Source organism: Epinephelus moara, chromosome 20, assembly GCF_006386435.1.
Source record: "Epinephelus moara isolate mb chromosome 20, YSFRI_EMoa_1.0, whole genome shotgun sequence".
NCBI lineage: Eukaryota > Metazoa > Chordata > Actinopteri > Perciformes > Serranidae > Epinephelus > Epinephelus moara.
Genome location: NC_065525.1, coordinates 20,997,228 through 21,020,902, shown reverse-complemented (window position 1 = coordinate 21,020,902; position 23,675 = coordinate 20,997,228). Strand labels below are relative to the sequence as shown.

The 23,675-nt window shown below is 41.7% G+C and overlaps 1 protein-coding gene across 5 annotated transcripts in view; it reads right to left on the bottom strand.

Moving 5' to 3' along the window:
• Positions 1 to 20,212, bottom strand: part of LOC126407646 (membrane-associated guanylate kinase, WW and PDZ domain-containing protein 2-like) — a 107,126-nt gene extending 86,914 nt beyond the window's left edge. For all 5 annotated transcript variants that reach the window (XM_050072727.1, XM_050072728.1, XM_050072732.1 and 2 more), the window contains exon 1: positions 19,627 to 20,212. In XM_050072727.1, coding sequence (XP_049928684.1) covers positions 19,627 to 19,924 — 298 coding nt within the window. In that variant the 5' untranslated portion in view covers positions 19,925 to 20,212. The remainder of the gene's footprint in view (positions 1 to 19,626) is intronic.
• Positions 20,213 to 23,675: the final 3,463 nt, after the last annotated feature.

The window sequence follows — 23,675 nt, the reverse complement described above, 5'->3', positions numbered from 1 at the left end:
AACATCCAAACAGGAAATACAAAGGGACCCATTTATACAAAAAAGCAACAATTTTGTTTTTGCTCCCATTTTCAAAGGTTTAAGATTAACATCTAAAAAAATTTTTTAATGAACTCAATATATATATTTATCTCAAATTTTGGTCGCAAATCTGTTAAATTTTGTGTTAGGGAGCACTTCTCCTTTTCCAAGATAATCTATTCACCTGACAGGTGCTGCATATCAAGATGCTTATTAAACAGCTTCATTACTACACAGGTGTTCCTTGGGATGGTCATAATAACAGGCCACTCTAAAATGTGCAGTTTGATGACACAACACAATGACACAGATATTCCAAATTTGAAGGAGCGATCCCCCAGCTAGCGCGGTTATCAGTAAGTCTTCAGAAAGACGTTGGGCTCTTACTTGAGGCAGACGTTGCTCTGGTTGGAATGAAAATTGGGTTGACGATACTTTAAATGTCTAACAACATCAGAATGTCACACTGTGTGGACATTAACATAATGATGTTTGCAGATGATGGGTTTTGTTGGTGAAGATTCTCAGTCATCCAGGTCATGGTAATCTTAAGTGCTATATCGTAGGCAACTGTTTCACCTCTCACCTCTTTTACCTCTCGCCTCGTGGATGAGAGCTGAAAAGTCTTCAAGAAACTCAAGCAAGTCCAGTTGCCATAACTAAGCCATAGCCATACAGCCATAACTGAATGTCATCATTTTACATCAAGATGATGTTGGCATGAGACGTTTAAAGGATGTTGGAGTTTGGTTACTTAACAACACAACATAAAACCAAAATATGCCTTGGCCAAAATATCAACATCATCTGTCATCAGTATTCTACATGAAACTGATGTTGGCATTAGACATTGTCCTGACAATGAAATTTCGGTCACCTGCCGTCACAACTTAAATTCAACCAATTATCAATGTCTAATGACATAGGTGGGCAGCTGGGCTAGTTTGCTATCTGCAGGAAAGTCCACCAGAGCTGTTGCCCGTGAACTAAATGTTGAATTCACTACCATAAGCCGTCTCCAATGTCGTTTCCTTTAATTTGGCAGTACATCCATCCAACCTCACAACCGCAGACCACATGTAACCACACTGGCTCAGGACCTCCACAGCCAGCGTCTTCATCTGCAAGATCGTCTGAGACCAGCCACGCGCACAGCTGATGCAATACTTGGTTTGCACAACTGAAGAATTTCTGCACGAACCTTGAGAAACTGTCTCAGGGAAGCTCATCTGCATGCTCATCATCTATAGCAGGGTCTTGACCTGACAGCAGTTTGTCGTGGGAGGCCGGTTGGATGTACTACTAAATTCGAGGAAATTATATTGGAGACGTCTCTTGGTAGTGAAATGAACATTCAGTGTTTAGGCAACAGCTCTGGTGGACATTCCTGCAGTCAGCATGCCAATGAGATCACTCCTTCAAAACTTCCGACATCAGTAGCATCGTGTTGTGTGATCAAACTGCACATTTTAGAGTGACCTTTTATGGTGACCATCCCAAGGCATACCTGGGTAGTAATGAAGCTGTTTAATAATATATGCCACACCTGTCAGGTGAATGGATTATACTGGAAAAGAGGAAGTGCTCACTGACACTGATTTTAACACATTTTCAACCAATATTTGAGAGAAATGTATCTATTGAGTGCATCAAAAAGTCTTAGTTTAGTGTAGAATATTTATGTCGTCATGGTCGTAACAGTTTACAACTAGAACCCTGCACCATCATTAAGACTTTGCACTTTGCACTTAGTTTTATTCTTTTTCTCTCTTTCTTGTGTCTTATCTTTCATTGTATTTTATTTTACTATGTTTCAGTGCTCTTAAATTGAGCACCTGGAGCACACAAAAAATCCTTATGGATGAATACAGTCCTGTCTTATCTTAAATTGATTTTTTTTTTTTTACTTAGACTTGTTCCTTATGGCTTCCTCTCTAAAGACCTTGTTTTTATTATTTCCTCTCATTTCTCCTCTTTGTCCCTCCTTTGTCCCATCTGACATTTTAGTTGCCCAATTTCTCTCCCTTTGTCTCCTCATCCACCTCTCCAGTGGTGCCGTTAAGGCTATCCTGATCTGACCTATTCCACTTTTTCTTGTTTTACAGTCCCAATTAGGCACAGGTAGTTTGTGCTGGCCTCAGAAGGCCTCTGTGTGTATGTAAGAGGGAGCGGGAGAGGGTGTGTGTGTGTGTGTGTGTGTGTGTGTGAATTATACTGTATATGTCCTGATGGTTTCTACATGTGGGTGTATGGTGAAGGCCATTTAGCTGTGGATGAAGTATCTGTTTCCAGTACTCCTAATGGCATTATTACAGCAGGCGGCAGGGCCCATTATTAATAGTAAATGACAGAGCCTCTCTCCTAAAGGTCTTAATATTGATCCCCCCCTATCCTCAGACTAGTCTTAATGATGATGTTCCTCCATGTCTTTCTCTACAGCACCGTAATCAAGGCCAGACACACATTTACAACCTCAGAGTCACTATAAAGAGAAACAAGCCCACACTACAAATGAGACTTTAAAATTAAAAGAGGAAGGTTATAGGAATTGCCAACTCTTATATTCCTTGTACCTTCCTCCTCCTCCTCCTCCTCCTCCCACCACGAGGAAATGAATTCCTCTTCTCACCTCACCTTACACGTCTATGCTGATGAGATAAACACTGATGGACACGAGGAGGTGTGTGTTTTTGTATATGTGGCAGCTCCTGTTTTAAATGCGACTATATGGAGATGTTTGTCACTCCTGATTGCACTCTACAGTTCAAGCTGCGCTCCTCGCACAACAAGCAGGATGCATCTTAATGAGAATCAAAGCAACAGACTGACTGAGAGCTGCAGAGGAAGAGGAGAGAAGAGAAGAGGAGAGAGGAATAAAACTCTGGTGGAGTTGCAAAGGTGTGTGTGTGTGCCCTCAAACACCTCTGTTCTATTGCACTGAGTAACAATAATGGGGTAAAAATGGAGAGAGATAAGAAGGAGCCTTAGAGGCAACAGAGAGTAATAAGACATTCATTGGTTTCGGGGCGCAGCGGTCAATAACCTGAGGGGTTAAAACCAGCAGGGGTGTGTTTCTGGTCAATACAGAAATTAATAAATGTGGCTGTGGCTGCGAGAAGGCCGCACCTCTGAGCATCATAATGATTCCCCCTTCAAATTCTTCATTTGGCTGCTATGGTCTGATAGTCTAATAAAGCCTGTCTGTATCACTGCAGGGGCCCTTCACGCTGCTAAATCCAAACCAAAATGAATTGAATTCAGCTCAGCTGTTACCGACCTGACTCCTCCTTTTTTTCATCATTACATGTAAGGATGAGCTGTATGAACAGAAATATTACACACACCCAGCACATAAAGCCAGCGAGAGGGGGCCATAACTCACATCCTAACAAGTCAGGTGGAAAACTACTTAAGAGCTCCTCACAAAGGGAACATTTTCCTCATTTTATTCTGACCATCATTGTGCCAAATATTCTTATTGTTATCAGAGAAGCTCAAATACATAACGTACTACATGATGTAAATATTCAAAATAATATCAAAATGCATATCTCAATCTGACGATGCTCAGTCTAAGTTCAACACATATTGCATCATTCTTTTATAGACGAGTTCAAACTTGACAACAAACATTTTAAATGGGTCTCTTTGTATTTCCTGTTGGATGTTTGTTAATGCAGTACCTGACCATGAAACTATTTTTAGAAAATCTTTTATAGTTTCCTGGGTAGCTGACAGGAAGTAAACAAGGACCAAAGATGTTGCCCTTGCAACAGAATGGCAATGAAAGGATCTATAGTCCTGCACATTACCTACCTACTTCGGGGAAATACATAAAAAACAATCACAAATCCATCTTTATGCTACAGAAGAAAGCTATAAGAACTGCAAACAGATCTGATTATCATGAACCAACCAAGAAAGTATTTATTGACACAAATGCTCTCAAATTAAGAGATTTAGTGGACTTAAAAACTGCACAATTAATGTATAAAGTGAAAAATAAGATTCTTCCAGACTGTATCCAGAAGTTGCTCCCAATAAGGGTGTCAGAAGGAACTATGAGGAACTCGTATGTTCACAAAAACAAAGACTAGAACAAATGTAAAACCAATGTATAAGAGTCAAATAAGTTTATTTGTGGAATAGTTTTGAAGAGGAAATGAAACTCAGCATAAGTTCTGATTATGGGCATTGGCTTTCATGGTTAGCCAATCCAACTTTTCCACAATCTCTTCTAGCCATTCACGTTGCTACTGTCAAACTCTAAATCCGTTCTCCTCTCTGCTCCTGTCAGATGTCATTTTAGGAAGAATCGTCACACCCTCCTCCACCACATTCACCTTCAGTCACCTTATCCAGAGTCAAGCTCATCAAAAGCACACTCCTCTTCACATCCAGACCCACAGATCCCTCTTCATCTCATCTCATCTCATCTCATCACCACCAGCGTCTACACTCCATAGTGTGGTTCCCTACCACATCTTTATCACCCTCCTGAAATATATGACATCATGATGGGGTCTAATCACCAAAGACTTCCCATTTTTCATACTTATGGGCACATGTACATAAATACTGTTCTCTCAGAATGAGTCTCTCCTGAAGGAAATAGTGATATCTAAGAAAATAGTTTAGAGTTTGTTGGCCTTACAGCAGCAAAAAAAAGTTAGCAGTTCACTGGCAGTCTCTTCATTCTCTCTCCCAGAATCATTGGCTACAATCCCTATTGGATATGGAGATGTCAGTGGCAACAATGCATAATGCCAAACAGTCAACCACTGGGGCCTGGGCTTCCCTTATTGAAAGAGTAAAAGATTTTCTTTGCACATCCAATGGGGCATAGTCCTTAGCCTATACCATATGTATTAGGGATGCACCGAATATTCGGTAACCGAATATATTCGGCTGAATATTGCAAAAAAAAAACCACACACATTCGGTATTCGGTGGAATAAGTTAAAAGCAAGGCCGAATAATAGTGGCGTGTTTTGATAACGCAATCAAACGGCGTGCCGTGACGGGCGGAGTAAATGTCGGCAGTGTGGCGATCCATCCGTCACCACACTCGCATTTGCGACTAAAAATAGTTTTGAGCGAGCAAAATAGGCTTAAATCATTCAGCACGCTGTGCCAGCAGCCTACATATTTCAACCAGCAGCAGAAACGAAAGGCGAATCCCACCGATTGTGGGTTGAACGGGGGTCACAGACACAGACAGTAACGTTAATGTATTCCTGTCAAATACGGCGGCCATCGGCTTACCGGGCGACGGAGAAGTCGGTTCCAATAATATCCTCTTCTTGGTGTCATGACTGCCCAGAAGTACCTGAACAGCCGAGCCAGCCGAACACAGGTATGTGACGTGTCAGAGGAGAAACGAGCCGTTCACGGCCCACAAACCTCACCGCACTTTAGGGACTGTTCTTTACTTATGAAGGGACTTGTCAGGGGAGGAGGGTGGCTGGTTGATTCTTATTTTATTTATTTATTTTATTTTGATCCCCCCTATGTTAATCACTTATTGATGCTGTTTTTGAAGTATGAATAAGTCAATAAGTAATTTATTCCATTGAAATATCATTGATGTATTATAGAAAAGTGATTTATCTTTTCATAAACGACAAAAGGCACATCTGCCTCATTTTCGCTGTGGTATCGTGATACTACTCAGAACCATGATATTTTCATTGGTATCGCACAGTGGGTCCCAATTTTGGTACCGTGACAACACTAATTTCGAGGGGGTTCAGTATTCGGTATTCGGTACTCGGTATTCGGTATTCGGCCAAGCGTTTAATAATATTTGGCTTCGGCTTCGGCCACAAATTTTCATTTCGGTGCATCCCTAATATGTATGTATGTATATTTTTTTTTTAACCGAGTTCTGAACTTAATTTTTGTTTGGGACTTTTAGGGAATATATAATGTACATATATTCTGTTTAGCTAGTTTAATTTTCATTTAATTATTATAAAGGTAACAGTACAAACCATTAGTGTAAACACGGCAGGTGCAATAACCCGATGTTTCAGCCTACGCCTTTGCCTTTAGCAAAACTTGCTTTAGTTTGTCAATGCTCCAAAAGTAATGACATATCATTATTTTTCTCGTATGTATTTAAGTTGTATAAGTTGTAAAATGATCAAAATAAATAACCCTAACAACGTACCGATGTCGACACTAAAATGGAAGCATTATAACACATCTGAATCCAGTGTGGTTTGTTAATCTGTGTCACACAATTACTTTGTTACTCAGCTAGTAGTGAGCATTGTTTTCAGCTTGTTTAAACTTAGAAGAGTTTTGGGGAGCAAGACCCGACCTTGGGAATAAAAACATGCATAATATTAAAGAGGATTGTGTAATCAAAATTCAAAAAACACATTTTCTCATGTACTCTTAGTAAAAGCTGGCCATGACAACAGCTTTGGTTTTATTTTCCAAGGTTTCAGATATTTGTCTAGAAGAGCTCAGCCTCCACCCCGTTACAATGGAGATGAGCAGATTATGTGTGAGCTGCTAATAGCATTGAATTTTTGCATTTAAAACATTCAACAGTAAAGTTTGTTTTATCTCATAAGTGTCCCTGCTCCAGGGAATACAGTGTGGACTATTCTCATTGGAGCTAAAAAAAAAAAAAAAAAGTGGTCCCTGTTGACAGTTCAATTATCTACAAGAGCTGAATCCCTGAATCTGGGAAGACAAGTTCACAAGTCCACGAGTTAATGGGTAGATCAAATCAAAACTACCAGTGTGGATACATACCACTGTGCCACTAAAATGTTTATCATTTAAGTGAATTTACTGTGAAATGTATACCACGCCTATAGCTTAAAGGAACATAATTTAGTCATGATTTGCTGCATAAGACGCAAACAAAAAAACATTAACATACAACCTCCATTAGGTCATTCCAGCTGGATGTTATTGCTATGAAGCACCAGCCTCCCTGTGACACCAGAAACAGCTTTTATAGAGTAACTGAGCATTTCAGTGTCAGATGAGAGAATGACCGCTAAAGACCTTTACCATATTGATACAAAATACTGGGCAGCCAAGCAAACATCATACCCTCTGAAGTTTCAGTGCAGTGAGTGAAGCTGCACAAAACTCATCAGACAGCTACTGTCCTCTACTGGTGCAAAGCCTCAACTGCACTGATGAAATGATCCTGAATGCAAATGAAGCACTTCAAAACATCAGTGTCTTCCAGTGAGAGCTGCTGCAATGGACATAATTATCATATCAAAACAGTCCAGCGATGAAATCCTTATCTTTCATGAACTGATGCATTACCACTAAAGCACTTATATGGGGGACAATGATGAGGTACATTCAGGTAAAATCCATTATGTCTTTATTTTCCTCCTAAAAATGTAAAAACAAAGGTTGACATACAGATAAAAAGAAGCAAACAAATTAGAGGATTTTGAAACAGTTGAGGTGTGAATGTATAAAATGGGCTTTGACTCAATACCCTGACAATGTCCCTTATGTTCAGTATATTCAGTGTATATAATACGTGTATACGAGTTGGCTCCGGTTCAAGATATTCAGCTCAGGAGTGACGGTGAGCCTCTTTAGAAAGTCACAGAATCGCAGAACATTGTTGGTAGCCATCCACCAGTTTCAGTTCTGCAGCTGGAGCAGCTCCTGATGCCAGCTTTTATAATCCTTCTCATTCAGATCTGAAGCCCACAGCAAAGCTATCAGATTAGCGTCGCTGGCTAATCTACACTATGTCAATGAATGAAAACCATCCGCTGCCTTCTGTGCCGCCATGCCTGACTGAATAAGATATGATTCTGTGAAACTGCAGGGGGGGGGGCACTCTTGTTTCAGCACAGAACTGAGTCCCATGTTAGCTACATACAGTACATACCATTTTGAAGGCATGTCTCATACTGGGAGTGTGTGTGTTTGTGTGTGTGTGTGCCAGCAGACACACAGATCCATACAGACTGAATAACTTTCTGTTCACGTTGTTGCAGCAGTCGTGAAGAGCCAGATGTCCCGGCTGTCTCCATCTCTGGAGGTGAGAGATGGTTGTGTCTCTCAGACTGAGGCCAGGAGGGGGGAACAGGCACGATGCCAGGACCTCACATAGGAGTCTGATGAGGTCGGCAGTGACAACTTGCCAGCGGAGAAATGTTACTGAGTACATTTAGTCAGGGCGACAAAAGGGGCCATTTTTCTGCATCGAACCATTTTACTTTCAATACTTTAAAGGTTCATATAGCGGTGAGGGTTGTTGCACCAAGCTAAAATTTCTCTCAGGTAGCATTCCTTCAGTGTTCACTGCTCAGGAGGTTTTTACCAGGTGATGAATTACCCGCAGAGGTCTCCTCCTCTCCAAAACAAACAGATCAGGTGATTTAAACCAGTAACATCACTGAATACAGCAGTTTCACGTCACAAATCAGTGTTTCTCCAGCGCTGCTTGACGCAGATGGGCTTCTAACTATGATGGCTGATGGGAAAACGTGACAACACAAATGCCCCTCTCTAGATCCAGTGACTGGTTTGTCCACTCTGGGCTACAGTAGAAACATTGTGGTGAACATGGCAATCTGCAACAACCCCCTCCCTATGTAGATATAAGCTGCTTATTCTACGGTAAGGAAAACACAACAATTCTTATTTTCAGGTGATTATAAAGTATAGAAAACATACTTATTATATTATATTTCTGGCAATATTTCCTCCTAAATCCTCCACACTGGACCTTTAAAGGTTCACTGTGTAGGATTTAGTGCCATCTAGTGGTGAAGTTGCAGACAACTTCTCCAGTGTACCAAGCATGAATGGAAAACTAAGGTGGCCAACACAAAAATATGCACAAATGGCAAAATTGGTTTGTTCATTCTGGGCTACTGCAGAAACATGGGGCCCTCTGTGGAGGAGGACTGGCTCCCTATGTAGATACAGTATATACAGCTCATTCAGCAATTGTTATTTTCAGGTGACTATAAACTAATGAAAACATATTTATGAATATCATATACCATATCTGCCAATAGATGCTCCTAAACCCTACACACTGGACCTTTAACTTGCACTTATGTAAACATTTTGAATGCAGGACTTTTACTTGTTTTAATAGTGAGGCATTGCTACTTTCACCCACAAAATGGCCTTTTGTATGTGAGTGAGTGCTTTAGATTTATTATACAACCAAGGTTACTTCAGCAGTGTACACTGACTCCTTTTCATTCTAGATAAACTACCTGAACTTGATTATGTGACCTTCAGGTAAGTAAAACTGCTTTCTGCACATATGCCTTGTAAAATTATAACTCCTGAGTTAAATGTAAAATGACAGAAGTGTGCTGATCATTTCTGTTGGTTCACCTTTGATGAATATATGTACTATGGCCAAAAAAAAAACAGCTAGCCAAAAGAATTTAATAGGATTTGAGTTATATCAAATAGTCAATCAATCCATTGATTTATTTGGGGCGGCTGTGGCTCAGGAGGGACAGAGTCGTCCTCTAATTGGAAGATCAGCTCTTCGATCCCTGGCTCCTCCAATCTGCATGTCGAAGTATTTTTGGGAAAGATACTGAACCCTAGATTGCTCCCTGGCACCTGGCATTGCTGGCACATTTTATGGCAGCCTCGGCCACCAGCGCTTTTACTCTGTGTGAAAGCGCTTTGAGTGGACGGAAGACTAGAAATACAAGTACCAGTCCTTTCACCATCCATTTACCATTCGTCACATGAAACAGAATTTCAGTGAAAAGGCAGCAGGCGTAGGCACATAAATACCACACATAATTTAGAGCTTTCTGCTTGAAAGACTAATGACCAATTATTTTCGATAAACCTCTGTCCACCCGTCTCTGATCATGTCATTACACCTAAACAGCTGATATGATGCTGAAATGTCAGAGACACATAAACAACCTAATCATTTCTTGTTGTTCCCACAATAAACATCTCACACACACACACACACACACTCACACAAACATCATGAATAATCATACGAATATGGTGTTTCATCTCAGCCAGATGAACTGCTCTTCATGGCAACATCCTACTGCTTTATATAGTCATATCGCCATGGTGATCCGTCGGTATACGTCTGTGCTTGTTATTCTGGAAAACTCTTAAACCTGACTCTTTTCTCTTGTCTTGAAAACAAGAGCTATGTTGCTGAAGCAAAAATCTCCAGCTGAGACTCATGATGGCAGGACACTGAGACCAATCATAGGTCATTATTACTAAGAGAAGTATCAGATTTCACATCATTGTGATTGGTAGAAACTCTAATCCTGTTATGACTGAAGGGTAGCAAAACGTTCTGACAAAACCTCCTTTCAGTCACGTCTTAAACACACAAACTCAGCTTCTACATTTCCCAAACACATGCAGCAGCATAGTCCCAGATTGTCCCATGCAGTGTGTCCACGGTGAGGAGAATTACATTGACCTAATTCACTTAACTGGACCAGTTAGATATTTGATCATTGGCTGGCTCAGCTTGAGTTTGATCCTCTGAGCTGAGCTCCAGCAGCTTCTAGCCTCAATAAAATCATCCTCTGCCTCTGACAGAACTCATCTCTTAGTGAGTTATTAATACCAACAGAGCAGACAGGATGTTATGCACTGATTCTTCAAGCTTCTCATCAACAAAGCGACATGAGAGGAGAAGAAGGTCGCCTTCTCTCCCTCTGCTCCATCTGTCCCTCCATACTTTACCCACATCAAGAGGACTGGCAAGACTCGGACAGCCGAGTCAGAAAACTTGACAACCTCAAACAGTTCTTGAAGGTCCACATTGTAGAAACATTAAAATGCTAATTATACACCAATTAATTCACACTGCACGGAAAGTGAATATGAGATTGGTGCTGACATTTATCTAATCATAGCTTAAAAACCATACAGTAGCTATACGTACAAGGCCTGTTAAGCTTTGGAATTCTCCGTGTCAACACTTTATGCAAGCAATACTTAGTCCCTCAAGAATATAGACGATTGTGTTGTTGTTTTTTAGCAAAATATACCAGAGACAAGCATAAAGAACAATTTTAACTGCAAACATGGGCATATCCAACTAACTAGATACACCTATAACTTACAGTGGTCATCCACTTCCACTGGCATGGCGCCTGTTCTTAGCCAAGTGCATAATTTTGTAGGGTAACACAAAAGAGAAAGGGGAGCTCAGCCAATATATCAGAGTTTAGAATAAATATAGCAGCTCTGTTCTGCACTTTATTCAGTTTTTGGGAGCTTACGTCCCACCAACTCCCACCAAAACCTGTATGAGATAGCCTTACATGTACCAGACTCATCAATTATTCCATACCCTAAATTTTCTTTCCTATGTAAAAGTAAGGCTTAAAAACAACAATTAACTTAAAAAATGTATAAAGAGAACTGGATAAAGCAGCGGAGACGGAACCCGGTTCATTCCTATGAAAGTTGCTCAGTGGCACATGAGGCCAAAAAAGTTCAGCTGCCACATATATAATCACTACGATGATCGGCACTGCTTCTGCACTGTGTGGCCCATAGAGCAGGCACCCTAGAGACTTCCACCTGCCAACTGGCTACTTCTGGTTTAGCGCTCCGCTAACTTGAACAGGATAAAGTGATTCAATTGTGCGGCTCTTCTAGACTTTCCAAATGTTATCAGATTAAATGGATCAAATCCTGACACTGAATAGAGTCATTTTGCAGGGGTTGTGGCGTGCAATTCCTTGTCTCCCCAGTTGCTCATCTTTACAGTGTCTGTCAGGTTTGCGTTTCCCTCTTGCTACTAGCTGCTCGCTAATTCCTGCTATCAGCTATTTCCTGTTTATCCACCGCCAGTGGGTCGCACGTGCTGCGTCATCAACAGCTCCTCCTACAAGTCTTCAACAGCCCCTCCCCTTGCAGAAGGCCGCCTCGGTCTGTTTAAACTAAAAGGGTTCCACTAATATGACTACCCTACAAGGCGGAAAACTGGGCACCTCAGATCAACTCACCTATCCGGCTCTGTGTCTAAACGCTCGCAGCTTGCCGACAAAACGGCCCAACATTCGCCGAAAATCTGGCAGTGTGAAAGGGGCTTATGGGAAATTATCTTTTTGGGCCACACAGCATCATGTGACAGATGTAATTCCACTGTTTGGCCACTATGATGATATGATGAATTGACCTCAAACCCCGGTGCACTTCCTGGGGGCTGCTTCCGACTTGCAGGGTTTTAGCATTAGCTTACTCTAGCTAGTTGCAGCTGATAAAATCTGCTGGCAACAGTCGTCATTCCAGCGGGAAACGATGACTGTCTTTCGCTAGAAATAAGGCCTGTTTTTGTTTTATTCTGTCTGAAATCAGGGACCTGTTGTTTCGTCAGTTAATACAAATTTTAAGCGGTAAATCTGCCACCGTTATCAGTGTGAGCTGCATATGTGCCATGTGGAAATACTTGACAGGTGTTGCCACAGTAACTAAGGAGACGAGGCATCAACTGTATGCAGGAAGTTACAGTGAAAATTTAATTTACCTTTATATTTAAAGATATACTGTGCAGGATTTTCTTAAAAGAACAATGTATAAAACTCATACAGAAGTAATCCCTTTTAATCATCACTTTGACCCACTAGAACTGTGTGGTGCTGTATTTTCTTATATGATTCTTATTTTCTGTGTATGGGATGTTTATGGGTGTGTACCCCCACAGCGCTCAGGTGAGGTTGGAGCATTATAAAAAGGTAGCATCCAGTTGCCAGAGCACAAGCAGTAGTCATCCAGATGACACAGTGCCAAAAAAATGCAAATATAGTGAAGCAAAATGCCAAACTAAAGTGGATCTGGGGTTGGCTTTTACTTTTACTTTCACTGGTGAGTGTGTGTACAAATCCTTCATAGTATTCCTTTAATATTTAATACTTCATCCGCTGAATTTGTGTTTACAGTTATTAGTATATAAGAGCTCCCTGGCCTGGCCCGCCCTATATAGGCTGTGGCCGAGAGCTGCAGCACAGTGTGACGGAGGCTGGCTGTGCTCCACTTTTGATGTTAAAGGGCATGTTAACATTTTGAATTCATGTTGTTTTTCCTCAAAAACCACCACATGTTCTCATAAACCCGAGTGGATGAAACGTCCTGGGGTCTTTCTCCTCCGCACTCCTCTCTGAGAGGCAAAAACACAATTTGGAAGGAAGAAAATTAGATTTCAAACAGGCAGTATATATATCAGCAGGCGGTGACATGTTTCTGGCTTTATGTCTGCATTTCTTATCCACAGCTAAGTACCTTCAGGTGGGAAAATAGCATTTTTGATTTTCTTTTTATTCTTATGTAAATAGGAACAACATTTGTTGTGGATTCAGCCTGGGATGATGGCTCTAGTGTAATCTGAATAAAAAAAAATTCAAGACTAAAAATAGCTGACATTAATATTATTTATATCACTGTATTTGCACCATAGCTATTTATGACAAGATATTAATGCCAATTAAAGGCAACTGAAAAGAGAGCTGGGTTATTTATAGGTGGATACATATTTCATTTTGTTAAACATCTTTCCTTGTTTTCACAACCGGAGAATAAACAGGAAAAACAAACTGATGAGCAGCACTGAAAAGGAACCAACAAACCAAAAACCATGCAGCTATACAAGCTTGTAAACAGAAATCTGTAGCTACATTGACTGATTAGGGAGAAAGGAAAGACAAAGACAAGGCTATCACTGTAATACTTAGCCCATTGTGCATTAGTCATCATGACAAGTTAGCACAACAAAGACTCGTCATAAATATAGAAAAAATCAATTCATTTTGTTGAGTTTTTCTTTAAATGACGCATGTGCTAAAAATAATCTGAAAAATCACAAGATGGAATTTTCTCTGTTTCCGAAAGTGTGTATTCTCACACCTTCACCATACTCTTCTCTTAAAACTCCACCTCTCTTTCTCACTTACACACACACACACACACCCACACACACACACACATACACTCACACACACACTCACACACACACACACACACGTTCACACTTCCCGCCATACTGTTCTAACACCTCTCCATGGTTATGATCTTCATGGCACTTTTAGAAATCTGCCTCACTGAGCCGAGCAGCCGTTTGCACTTCACTCCTGCTTGGATGGTGCTGATGGGGAGATGAACACGGATGAGAGATGTTTATCAGATAATTACATGCAGATGGACACAGCCGGTACCTCATTTGCAAACTGGCATTTAAAAGAAAATCTATAACTATGTATTTTTCATTTGACTTACAACGGTGGCGTTAGGAAGCATATTTATCATGCACGTTCAGAAACAATAGGAGGTGCATGTAAGATGAATTATTTATTACACTAACTGTGGCAGTGGCTTTTTTCTCAGCAGATATTTTGATAGTAGGACAAACACAGGTGTTACTACTGTAATAACATTACCAATGGCTCTGTCCTGTTCAAGTGTCCCAGTGAGTCATGACAGTGTGACAGTAGGATACCAGGAACCTGAAACTGAAGCAGCTAAACGTAATTCAGCCCTCGTTCATTTTATTATTCACACATGTGATCCAGAAAATACATAAAAGGTGGTTTGTAAAGGCTGCAGAGTGTGACTTACATAAATGTAAAAATCCCTCTGTTTTGTTTTGATTTCGCTGCCGAAGGTTGGTGTTGTTATGTTGTTATGCTGCCATTAGTTGAGATTTATTTACAGCGCATCCATTTACATGACAGAGAACTGAGACCCTTGAAGCAGTCTGACACACACACACACACACACACACACACACAGCAGGCGAATAAATAACAACCCTCTTGAGATGCACACTCAAACCACGCTTCTTTCCAGGCAATTCTACTATCGCATTTAAATAATTTCTCTGCAAAACAAAACTGACAAATTGATTATTAATTTCATAGCTAGTTGACAAAGTTCAAAAGTTTGGCATCACCTGTTAACCTGTCATTAATGGGTAATTTAACACAGCTAAAAATGGTATAATTCAGACCCCAAATACACATTTGAAACAGCTTTGACCTCTACAGACGAAGTAATAAATGATTAAAACTTTCATTTAGTTGATGTCCTCATTTTCAAGCAGAGAAAAAGAGGCACTTTGTTGATCAAATCATCTGGGACTTGTAAATGTATGCACTGTCCTCGCTGCGACAACGCTGTGCAAACTGAATAATACAGTTAATACAGACAGAACTTACAAACAAAATAATGTCATTGATTGCAATACCACTGCTATTATATACCATCTGACCTGTCCATGTGTGGAGGGCTTTTTCTACATAGGCCGCACAAAAGACACCTGAGGGATCGCCTTCCTGACAATAAATATGCCATTAGAACAAGAACTCAACCCCATGGCGAGACACTTTAGTGAACTTCATAACGCTAATGATTCCTTATTACACATAGAGGGCATTGAGCACATTTAACCTCTGGTTACAGAAACTCTATTAAAGGGAAGGTTTTTAGATCCATCAGCAGGATGCTTTCAAGTCTCCTGGTCTTAATGAGGACATGGACTTCACATGTTTTCTGTGATGTCTCTGGCGTCACCAGCTTTTCTATCTAAGGTCTGTATATATATTTTTTTCTTCTATCTCATCTCATGTTACGTAGTGTTTTTAAAAACTATTTTCTATTTGTTTCACCTGTCATGTCCTTATCTGGGTCATGTCATGACAGTCTCCTCTTAGTTCCTGGTACTATATAGGTGGGTCCACAGTGTTGTTGTCTGTTTTTAAAGCCATGGCGAAGCCCTGCAGTAGTCGAAACATATTTGCTCTAATATTTCCTTCCTCGTTTCTATATTTTCAGAGTGCCTGGACTGCCTTCCTGTGACGCCCCCACAGTGTTGCATGACTTGGGAGAATGCTCTTGGAACAATTTCTTTCCCTCCAAATACCTTTCAATTTGGACTTTGTTTTCCAGTCCAGAAAAGTGTGACTGACCCTCAATCATTATTGAACCACAACAGCACACATGGGCTCTAAATCCTCAGGAAACACGTTTAACTTTGGGCACTTTTTGGTCTCCTCAGTGGTTAGATAGGATAGGTTTAAACTGTAATGTGTCAGGCCATAGTATGCTCAGCTGATATTCCCTGATCTCATAGTGCTAACCCTTGACTAACCCTCTATTTCTATTGGTTTGAAGAGTAGTTAGGCTAAATCAACATGCTTGTTACTTTCATCTTGTAGTAGGGATTACTTGTCTCTTTAGATGTAATATAATCTTACATTATCGTCCAGCCCATAGTAACGTTATTCTCAGGACTTGCCCTGCTGTCACCAAAACCCTACGGTCCTACTGCCTCTGCTATGAGACTACTGTTGCCAGAGTGTGAGCTCCACAACGGGGACAGTCAGCTTGCACCAAGTGGCAACCTCCAGGGCTGAAAAATGAAGCCACTGCGGAAGTGCCAAAAACTGCAGATCATCAAATGGCCACTTGAGGCTGACTCCAGAAATGAGCCACTCCCCAAAGGCCCCCATGTTAAAATGTCCAACTTTACAGCAGAAATAAACAAGTTTACAGCCTGACACAAGAAACGGTTTTGGTCTCTTCAGCTAATTTCAACATTCATGACCACTGTACAGGGAGTGGATTCTTATATAAATCACCCATTAACATTTTGCTAAGGCTGAAAGTTACACATAATTTATGGTGGGGCCACTTTGATTGATAGGCCGTCTGCAAAGCTTCACTACAGTCAGATCCAAGCTCTCGCTCCTTCACAACTCCTCCATCCCATCCAAATATGGTCACTTATAGCTAAAAAACCCCAAACAAAAACAAGATGGCGACAGCTGAAATGCCATCCTCTCCTCTGAGTCCACAAACCAATAGATGACATGACAGTAGCAGTATGTCCATCATTTTATACAGTCCATGGCTCTCTCACACACACACACACACACACACACACACACACACACACAATGACAGGGCTAACTGGCTAATGTCACCTCATGGTTATTAACTGGTTTAACAACAGAGTTGAGTTGTCGGTGTGAGTTTGTTGAGACTGTTAGTGTAGCTAAGTGTTGGATGTTAGCCACTGCTGTTGTGCATCCCCCCCACTTGATCGCTGAACACACGGGGTATCCACGTGATACTGACCATGCTGTACTTTTAACTCAAAAGCCTTGTTAACCAAACATCAGACATCTTACACAGAGGTAAACAAAACTTTAAATCTGCAAACATTTTGATGCTAAGCTTCCAGTTCCTTTTACCAATGACTGCTGATTTCCTCTGTTGTTATTGAACTGTTGCTCAGAGATATCTTTGTCTCTTTTTGCCCTTTCAGTTGTCAGTCTAGTCAAATTATTGTCCAGTCTTTTGTTCTCTATGCACAAAACAAATCCCTCATACAAAATAACATCTATTTGTAAAGAGGACTTTGTACAACCTAAAGCATAAAGACCATTCAGACGTACAGAGTGGTCCTCTCAGCCATGTGACTGTACCCAGTCAAGCTTCTGTGGCAGGGTTATTCCAGACTTTTGAAGGATGGTATATATAGCACAGGATATCTATGGACACTATCGAGGGAGGGGGGTGACTTGATACACCATCACGGCAAATCACACCTGCATGTTGTGACGTGCACGAAAAGTTGCCAGCACAGGACTTGTGAAAGCAATATCGTCTCAGTCCATATTTCACATATAACTACATCGAGGCTGGGAATGCAGCAGGACCACAAATAAACCAGGTTTTACAAAGCAGCGTCCAGTCCTTTGTAATTGGATGTGCATGTTTCCTGAAGTCTGTGATGAATGCAGATGGAACAGTGTGTGAGAGGAGGTCAGTGCACAGTCAGGCTGAGAGCTCACTGTCACGGCTGCATTCCCTCAGGGACAGGAGGAAGGTTTCTACATGGCTGATATAAGTCTGTTAAAGTGTGTAAGTGTGTTTGCATGTTCTCACGGGCAGTCAGACAAGATTTTGCACGCAGACAAGTCATCCATCTCTGATTCTGGTCGTGTGTGGCCTCTGAGCAGAGCGACTGGACTGATGATTCCTCAGCGGGCCGTGAGTGTCTCAGCAACTGTCTGCAAGCACACTGCCATAAATACACTCCGGTCTGCACTGGATGGAAGTCAAACGGTAATATGACAGCAAGGGAGAGGGAGACAGAGCAAAAACTATACAGTGGAGGGGACAACAAGCTGTGCAGAAACAGCAGAGAGCTCAAGGACGAAACCACATTCAAGCTGGAGAACAGTGCGAGGTGTTAAGTTCAATAAACAGATTCATGTTTAAATGGATAAGATAGGGAGGCAGAGAATAGACCTGTCTCTGATACATTAGCATTTAACCCCTCACACATCACAGGACAGTGCTCTCACAGCGTCAGCAGCTCTAACTCAATAATCAATCACATTGACGCAACCCACAGAAACACTGAGATTGAGAGCGAGCAGTCAGGCGAGGAGTGTGAAGACAAATCCTCTGTGAGCAAACTCGGCAATGTCAAAAAATAAAAAAAAACTGCCTTGATTTTTTTTTTTTTTTTTTTTTTGCTGTACTCATGTCCCAGAAACAAGCCACTGTAATGCTCATTTCATGGCTGAGAACGCAGCCCTCTTAGCCACTTATAAGGACTTAAACCAAGCCTCAGAGGGTGTGATGATAACTATCTCCTCCGCTGTTCCTTCAATCCAATGTTCTAGTCGTATAGAGACCCTGTCTGCTTTTACGCTGGCTGACAGAAGCAGGTCACTCAGTCAACACTGTTGCTATAAATCCACTGCCATGCTCGGAAACATTCAAACAAGCCTTCAGCTTCAGAGGGCACAATAATCACACACAGCACTGCAGGGGATGACAATAACAAAACACTCAGAAGCTCCTCAAAGCATGACTGGAAGAGACCTGCACAATTATTTTCCACTTCTGAGCTCAGGAACATTTCATAAACAAAATATGTTTGTGAAAGTGTGTGTGTGAAATTTGGGGGCGGGAGTTAAAGCAAACCACTATAGAGCTGATCAATATGAAAGCAGGCTCAACAGTAATTAGGCTACTCAGGTTTAATTTTTCATCAGTGCGTAATTACACTGCAATAACAGTGATAGTGAGGACTGGCAGCCAGCAGCTTGTCTGTGTGTGTGTGTGTGTGTGTGTGTGTGTCTGCTCAGACTGAACAGCAGCAAAGAGGAAAAACATTTCATCCACGGCGCAGGCCTGTTTGGTGAAACGAGCCCTGTCCTCGACCAAAATAAGGAGAAAACCGCAGGCTGTGGCATGACGCCTAAACGGACACACCCCCTCCAGGCTGTGGCATCGAACCAACGACACTGTGATAAACAAACGGCGGCGGCTCCCGGCTGCCATATAATCATTATAGTTACTGATCCTGCTGGACTGAACCCATCATTACGGCACGTAATTACATTTCACCAACAAACAGGCCCTGCGCGTGGCTCTGCGCTTTGTCCACCTAAACACACGGCTTCCCCCTTCAGTGCAGACTGACAGATGACTGCACAAATGACATCTTAATCAAAGCAGCGACACACACAAACACAGCACACACACATACGCACTCCTCCCCGCCTCTTAAATCCGCGCGGCGGTGCGCTCCTGGCCCCTCTCGTGTTTACCGTATCTCACCTTGCTTGACACATTTGAGGCGGACCGGGTCTTTGCAGTGTTTAATCACGGCCAGCACGTCCCGGGTGGTGAGCCCGGCCACTGGCATGTTGTTGACCTCCAGCAGCAGCTCATCCTGGGCCAGTTTGCCGCTCTGGATCAGTCCCTTCCCCTGCTTCACCTCGCCGAAGTAAGGGAACTGGCCGTTCTCCGCGCCCCCCTTCAGCTCGAACCCCAGCTCCCCTTCCTTCCCCCGGGTTATCACCGCTTCGTGGACTTTGTTGGTCCAGTGGTTTTTCTTCTTGAGGCTCTTAGACATCGTTAGGGCGAGTTAATCACCGCGGGCTGGCCCATACAAAAGCCTCCTACCGTCTCATCCCTGCCTTTGTGCGACCGGCTGCAGCTTCACAGCGCCCGTGGCTCCATCATCACCGGTGCACGCCAGGCGCAGTGTCCGCTCGGCGAGCCGCGCAGTCGGGCAGAGGGCTGCAGTACAGCACGGCGGCGGATGAAATAATTATTACTCTGTCAGACACACAGACGCAAGAGACAGATACTGGCGGATGACCCGGATGTGAAGCCTGAAGGAGGGGAGAGATGAATGGTTCTGGTTCGGCGTAAAAGGATGGAGAGGAGGGGAAATAACACAGGAGGCGCTTCACTCCCACTACACTGCCAGGGGCGCTTCCTCAGGCTCACTGTGATCACACACAGGCGGTGACATGTAGGAGGAACATTAGTTTACACATTACATACGAACCTCATCTCACCTTGTATGATCTACCTGTACGCATGTTTGTAATTTAGGGAAATAAAATAGCTTTAAGACTTACTTTTTTTTTTTTTTTTTTTACTTTTGCTTAAAGTCCTAGCATGCCCCATCTTATCTAATATATGCAATTTTTATAGAGAGTTTATGAGAGTAATACCTTTCAGATAATATGAATCATGCACTGCAGATAGTAATACCTTTCAGATAATATGAATCATGCACTGCAGATTTTTACATATCCAAAGCTGGATTACTAACAGGGCTAAATGGTCAACTGCCCGGGGCCCCAGACACCTCAGGGAGCCCAAAGGCTCCAGGTTCAGTTTGTGGTAGCCTAATTACTTTAAATTGAAGGTTGCAAGTTTGTTGTTAAAACTGCATGGACCACTTAGGCCATTATAAACTCAAATGATATAGGAGGCTTAAGGCAACACTGAAATTACTACTTAAAGTCCCATCTTGTAGAAGGTCCCCTGGTTAAAATCTTAAAGCCTTTTAATATTTCAGTTTTCATTTACATTGTGCATTCTGCTAAATAAATTAGAAGACAAACATGAACTTCTGACTCCTACATGAAATTCAGATGTACCCATCCTCCTTTATGGCTCACTACATATAGGGCACATTACTTCCTGCACTGGTACTAAATGTTCATGAAATATAAATCATGAGTTGAATATTTAGAGATACTGTACTACGCAAAGAGTGGAGGAAATGGGGGTCAAATGGGACCAACTCAGGCAGCTTGCTTGCTAATGTTGTTAGCATCTGACTTCAGTACAACACAGCGAGATTAGCTTAGTCTCTAGCCTTACCAACACGGATATCTAAAGGCCCAGACATCAAAGAGCTAGTGACGATTATCGCGATTCTTGGCCAAAAAGCTGCCCTGAATTCACGGCAGAAACTACAGCAAATAGCCAATTAGCATGTACGTTCTGCCCCTGCATGAGAAGCAATAACTCTCCGTACCAGCAGGCAGCAGTAGGCTGTGTTCATTATTCAAAAAGGGAAACTGGAAGACTGATAAGATGGATTCAAGACACTAGTTAGCCTGTTAGCACTTTAATAACAGTCTGAATTTGAAAGAACAAGGGATATTTACTGTGCACCAGCGAACGATACCACAAAAAAAATAAGAACCATTTCTGCCTAAGGGCTCAGTGGCTAAAAAAATAATCACAGCCTCTTAACTTTAAGTATTTTAAACCTGAGCAAACATGGGGGAAAAAGGCATTACACAACTTAGCAAAAAATGTCAAGAAATTAGCAAAAGGTGACAAAAAAGAGAGAAAATTATAAGAAAATTATCAAAAAACAAGGGAAAGATGTCCAAAAAACAATATTTATTATAGATTTTAATTTTACATTTAAAATTATGTTCCAGGGGTTAGGTTTATTTGAGGTTACAGTTTCTTTTATTGAAGCCATTTTTTCATTTATAGTTCATAAATTAAATGTGTAACAACAAAAGTATGGTTCTGTACAAAATATCAGACCTACATGCATAAGCCTGTGCACAAGTACTGTTCAGGTCTGCATATTCTTTGTATACGTTTTTTTGCTTATGCTGATATGTGTTTCTCAAAAACTACTAAATAAACATAAAAGTAATAAATATGTTTAGGATTTTTTTGCTCTTTTCACTTTTAGCACTACTTATTTGATTTGTTTTTAACTATTCTTTTTTGCTGATTTTTCAGTAATTGTCTTTAAACTTTTTTCTAATGTCTTGCTTGTTATTGGGCTATTTCTTCTTTTCGTGTTTTGAAAGGAAGAAATCAAGCCAATTTGCTCAGGTTTCAGATGGTTAACCATTTGTTTACTCTCCTCAATTCTGTTTCTCTTCTTGTGCACTGAGCTGATCTGCCAATCGGAGTGACACTCACCGACGGGCGCCACTATCTCTGACAGCGATTCAACGTGCTAAATCGGTCAAACAGCAGGGAACCAGGGGCCATCAAGAGCCAACTCTCGCCAATGGTGCCGGACACACTGCAAAAACTGGGGCAACAGACACTGACCAATGGCCTGACATTGAGCGATGGCTGACCGTCGGCCCAGTGTGTCAGGACCCTAATGCGTTAGCTAACATGCTAGCTTCAGTTAAGCACATAACATATCATGTGCACATCCATGCCAGTTGAGTTTTTACGTGATTAAAATGTGACTTTCACGTAACTTTACTTAAAAGTGCTCTGATGCTTTACTGGACAAGTGTCAGTGTGGTTTGCTGCAGGCTGGAGAAACAGGTGTCAAGTGCAGTGTTGCCAGAACTCGACCACTTTCTTTAAAAAAAATTCCCCAAAACATTAAAACCTCACAATATATTACATATACTCCACAAAATGTTGCAACAAAAACAGCTTGTAAAAATGTGATTTGTCCTTGATTCAGTTATCCTCATGGAGATTTCAATGGCGAAGTCTTTTACTCTGTGATTTCTGGGCCTGATCTGACAAGTCATGATATGACCTGATCTGGCCCCTATCGTCCTCTCACTGATTCGTCCAGGTCCATCTATGCTTGCAGGAGAGCCACGGTACATTTTTGCCCTGAGGCCTCTCTATAGTGGGCTAATCCAGCCCTGTGTGTACCTCTGCATGTTAGGTCTTTTCACTGTGTCTTGACACGTGCAGCACCAGCAGCTCTATCAGTCCTGTTTACAGAAGTATCCTTGCTCACATGCATGACAAGCTCCTGAAACTCTAATGGTTAGCTCACCTTTACTCCTCTGTGGTCACGAATCACTGGTCTGTTATAAATGTAAGACAGGAGTAGTCTACCTCAATTCATCATCTCACGTCAACATGAAACAGGCTGTGTGAGCAGTCAGTGAGTTAGGAAATAGTGCAATAATTCAGAGAGTTGAAATGTGAGGGGAAAAAGAAGCAACATCAAACATCTGCGCGTCTGGTTTTAAATTTGACCTGTTTGAGATGGTCACCGTTACATAATTGCTCTGATGACATAGATCCAAGTCCAACATGAAATGACAAATCCTTTGTTGCCATTACTTTTTCATGGCTGCATGACTTTCTGAAGCGGGTGAAGTAAAGTTTCATTCAATATTTAACACAAAAATCAAGAGCTGCAGAAATCTACTGAGGATGACTGTCCCTCTTACTGCCACTCTCAGCAGTGCCTCTGTGAGTGTGTGTGAGTCTTTTAAGGACATGCATGTGCTTCTGTAATGTTTGTATCCTCCCTACAAAACAACATTACTGTACACAACCCCCTGTGCATTTGCAAACAGTAAATAATCCATGAAGAGCGGTGGATTCACTTCGACTGTCCC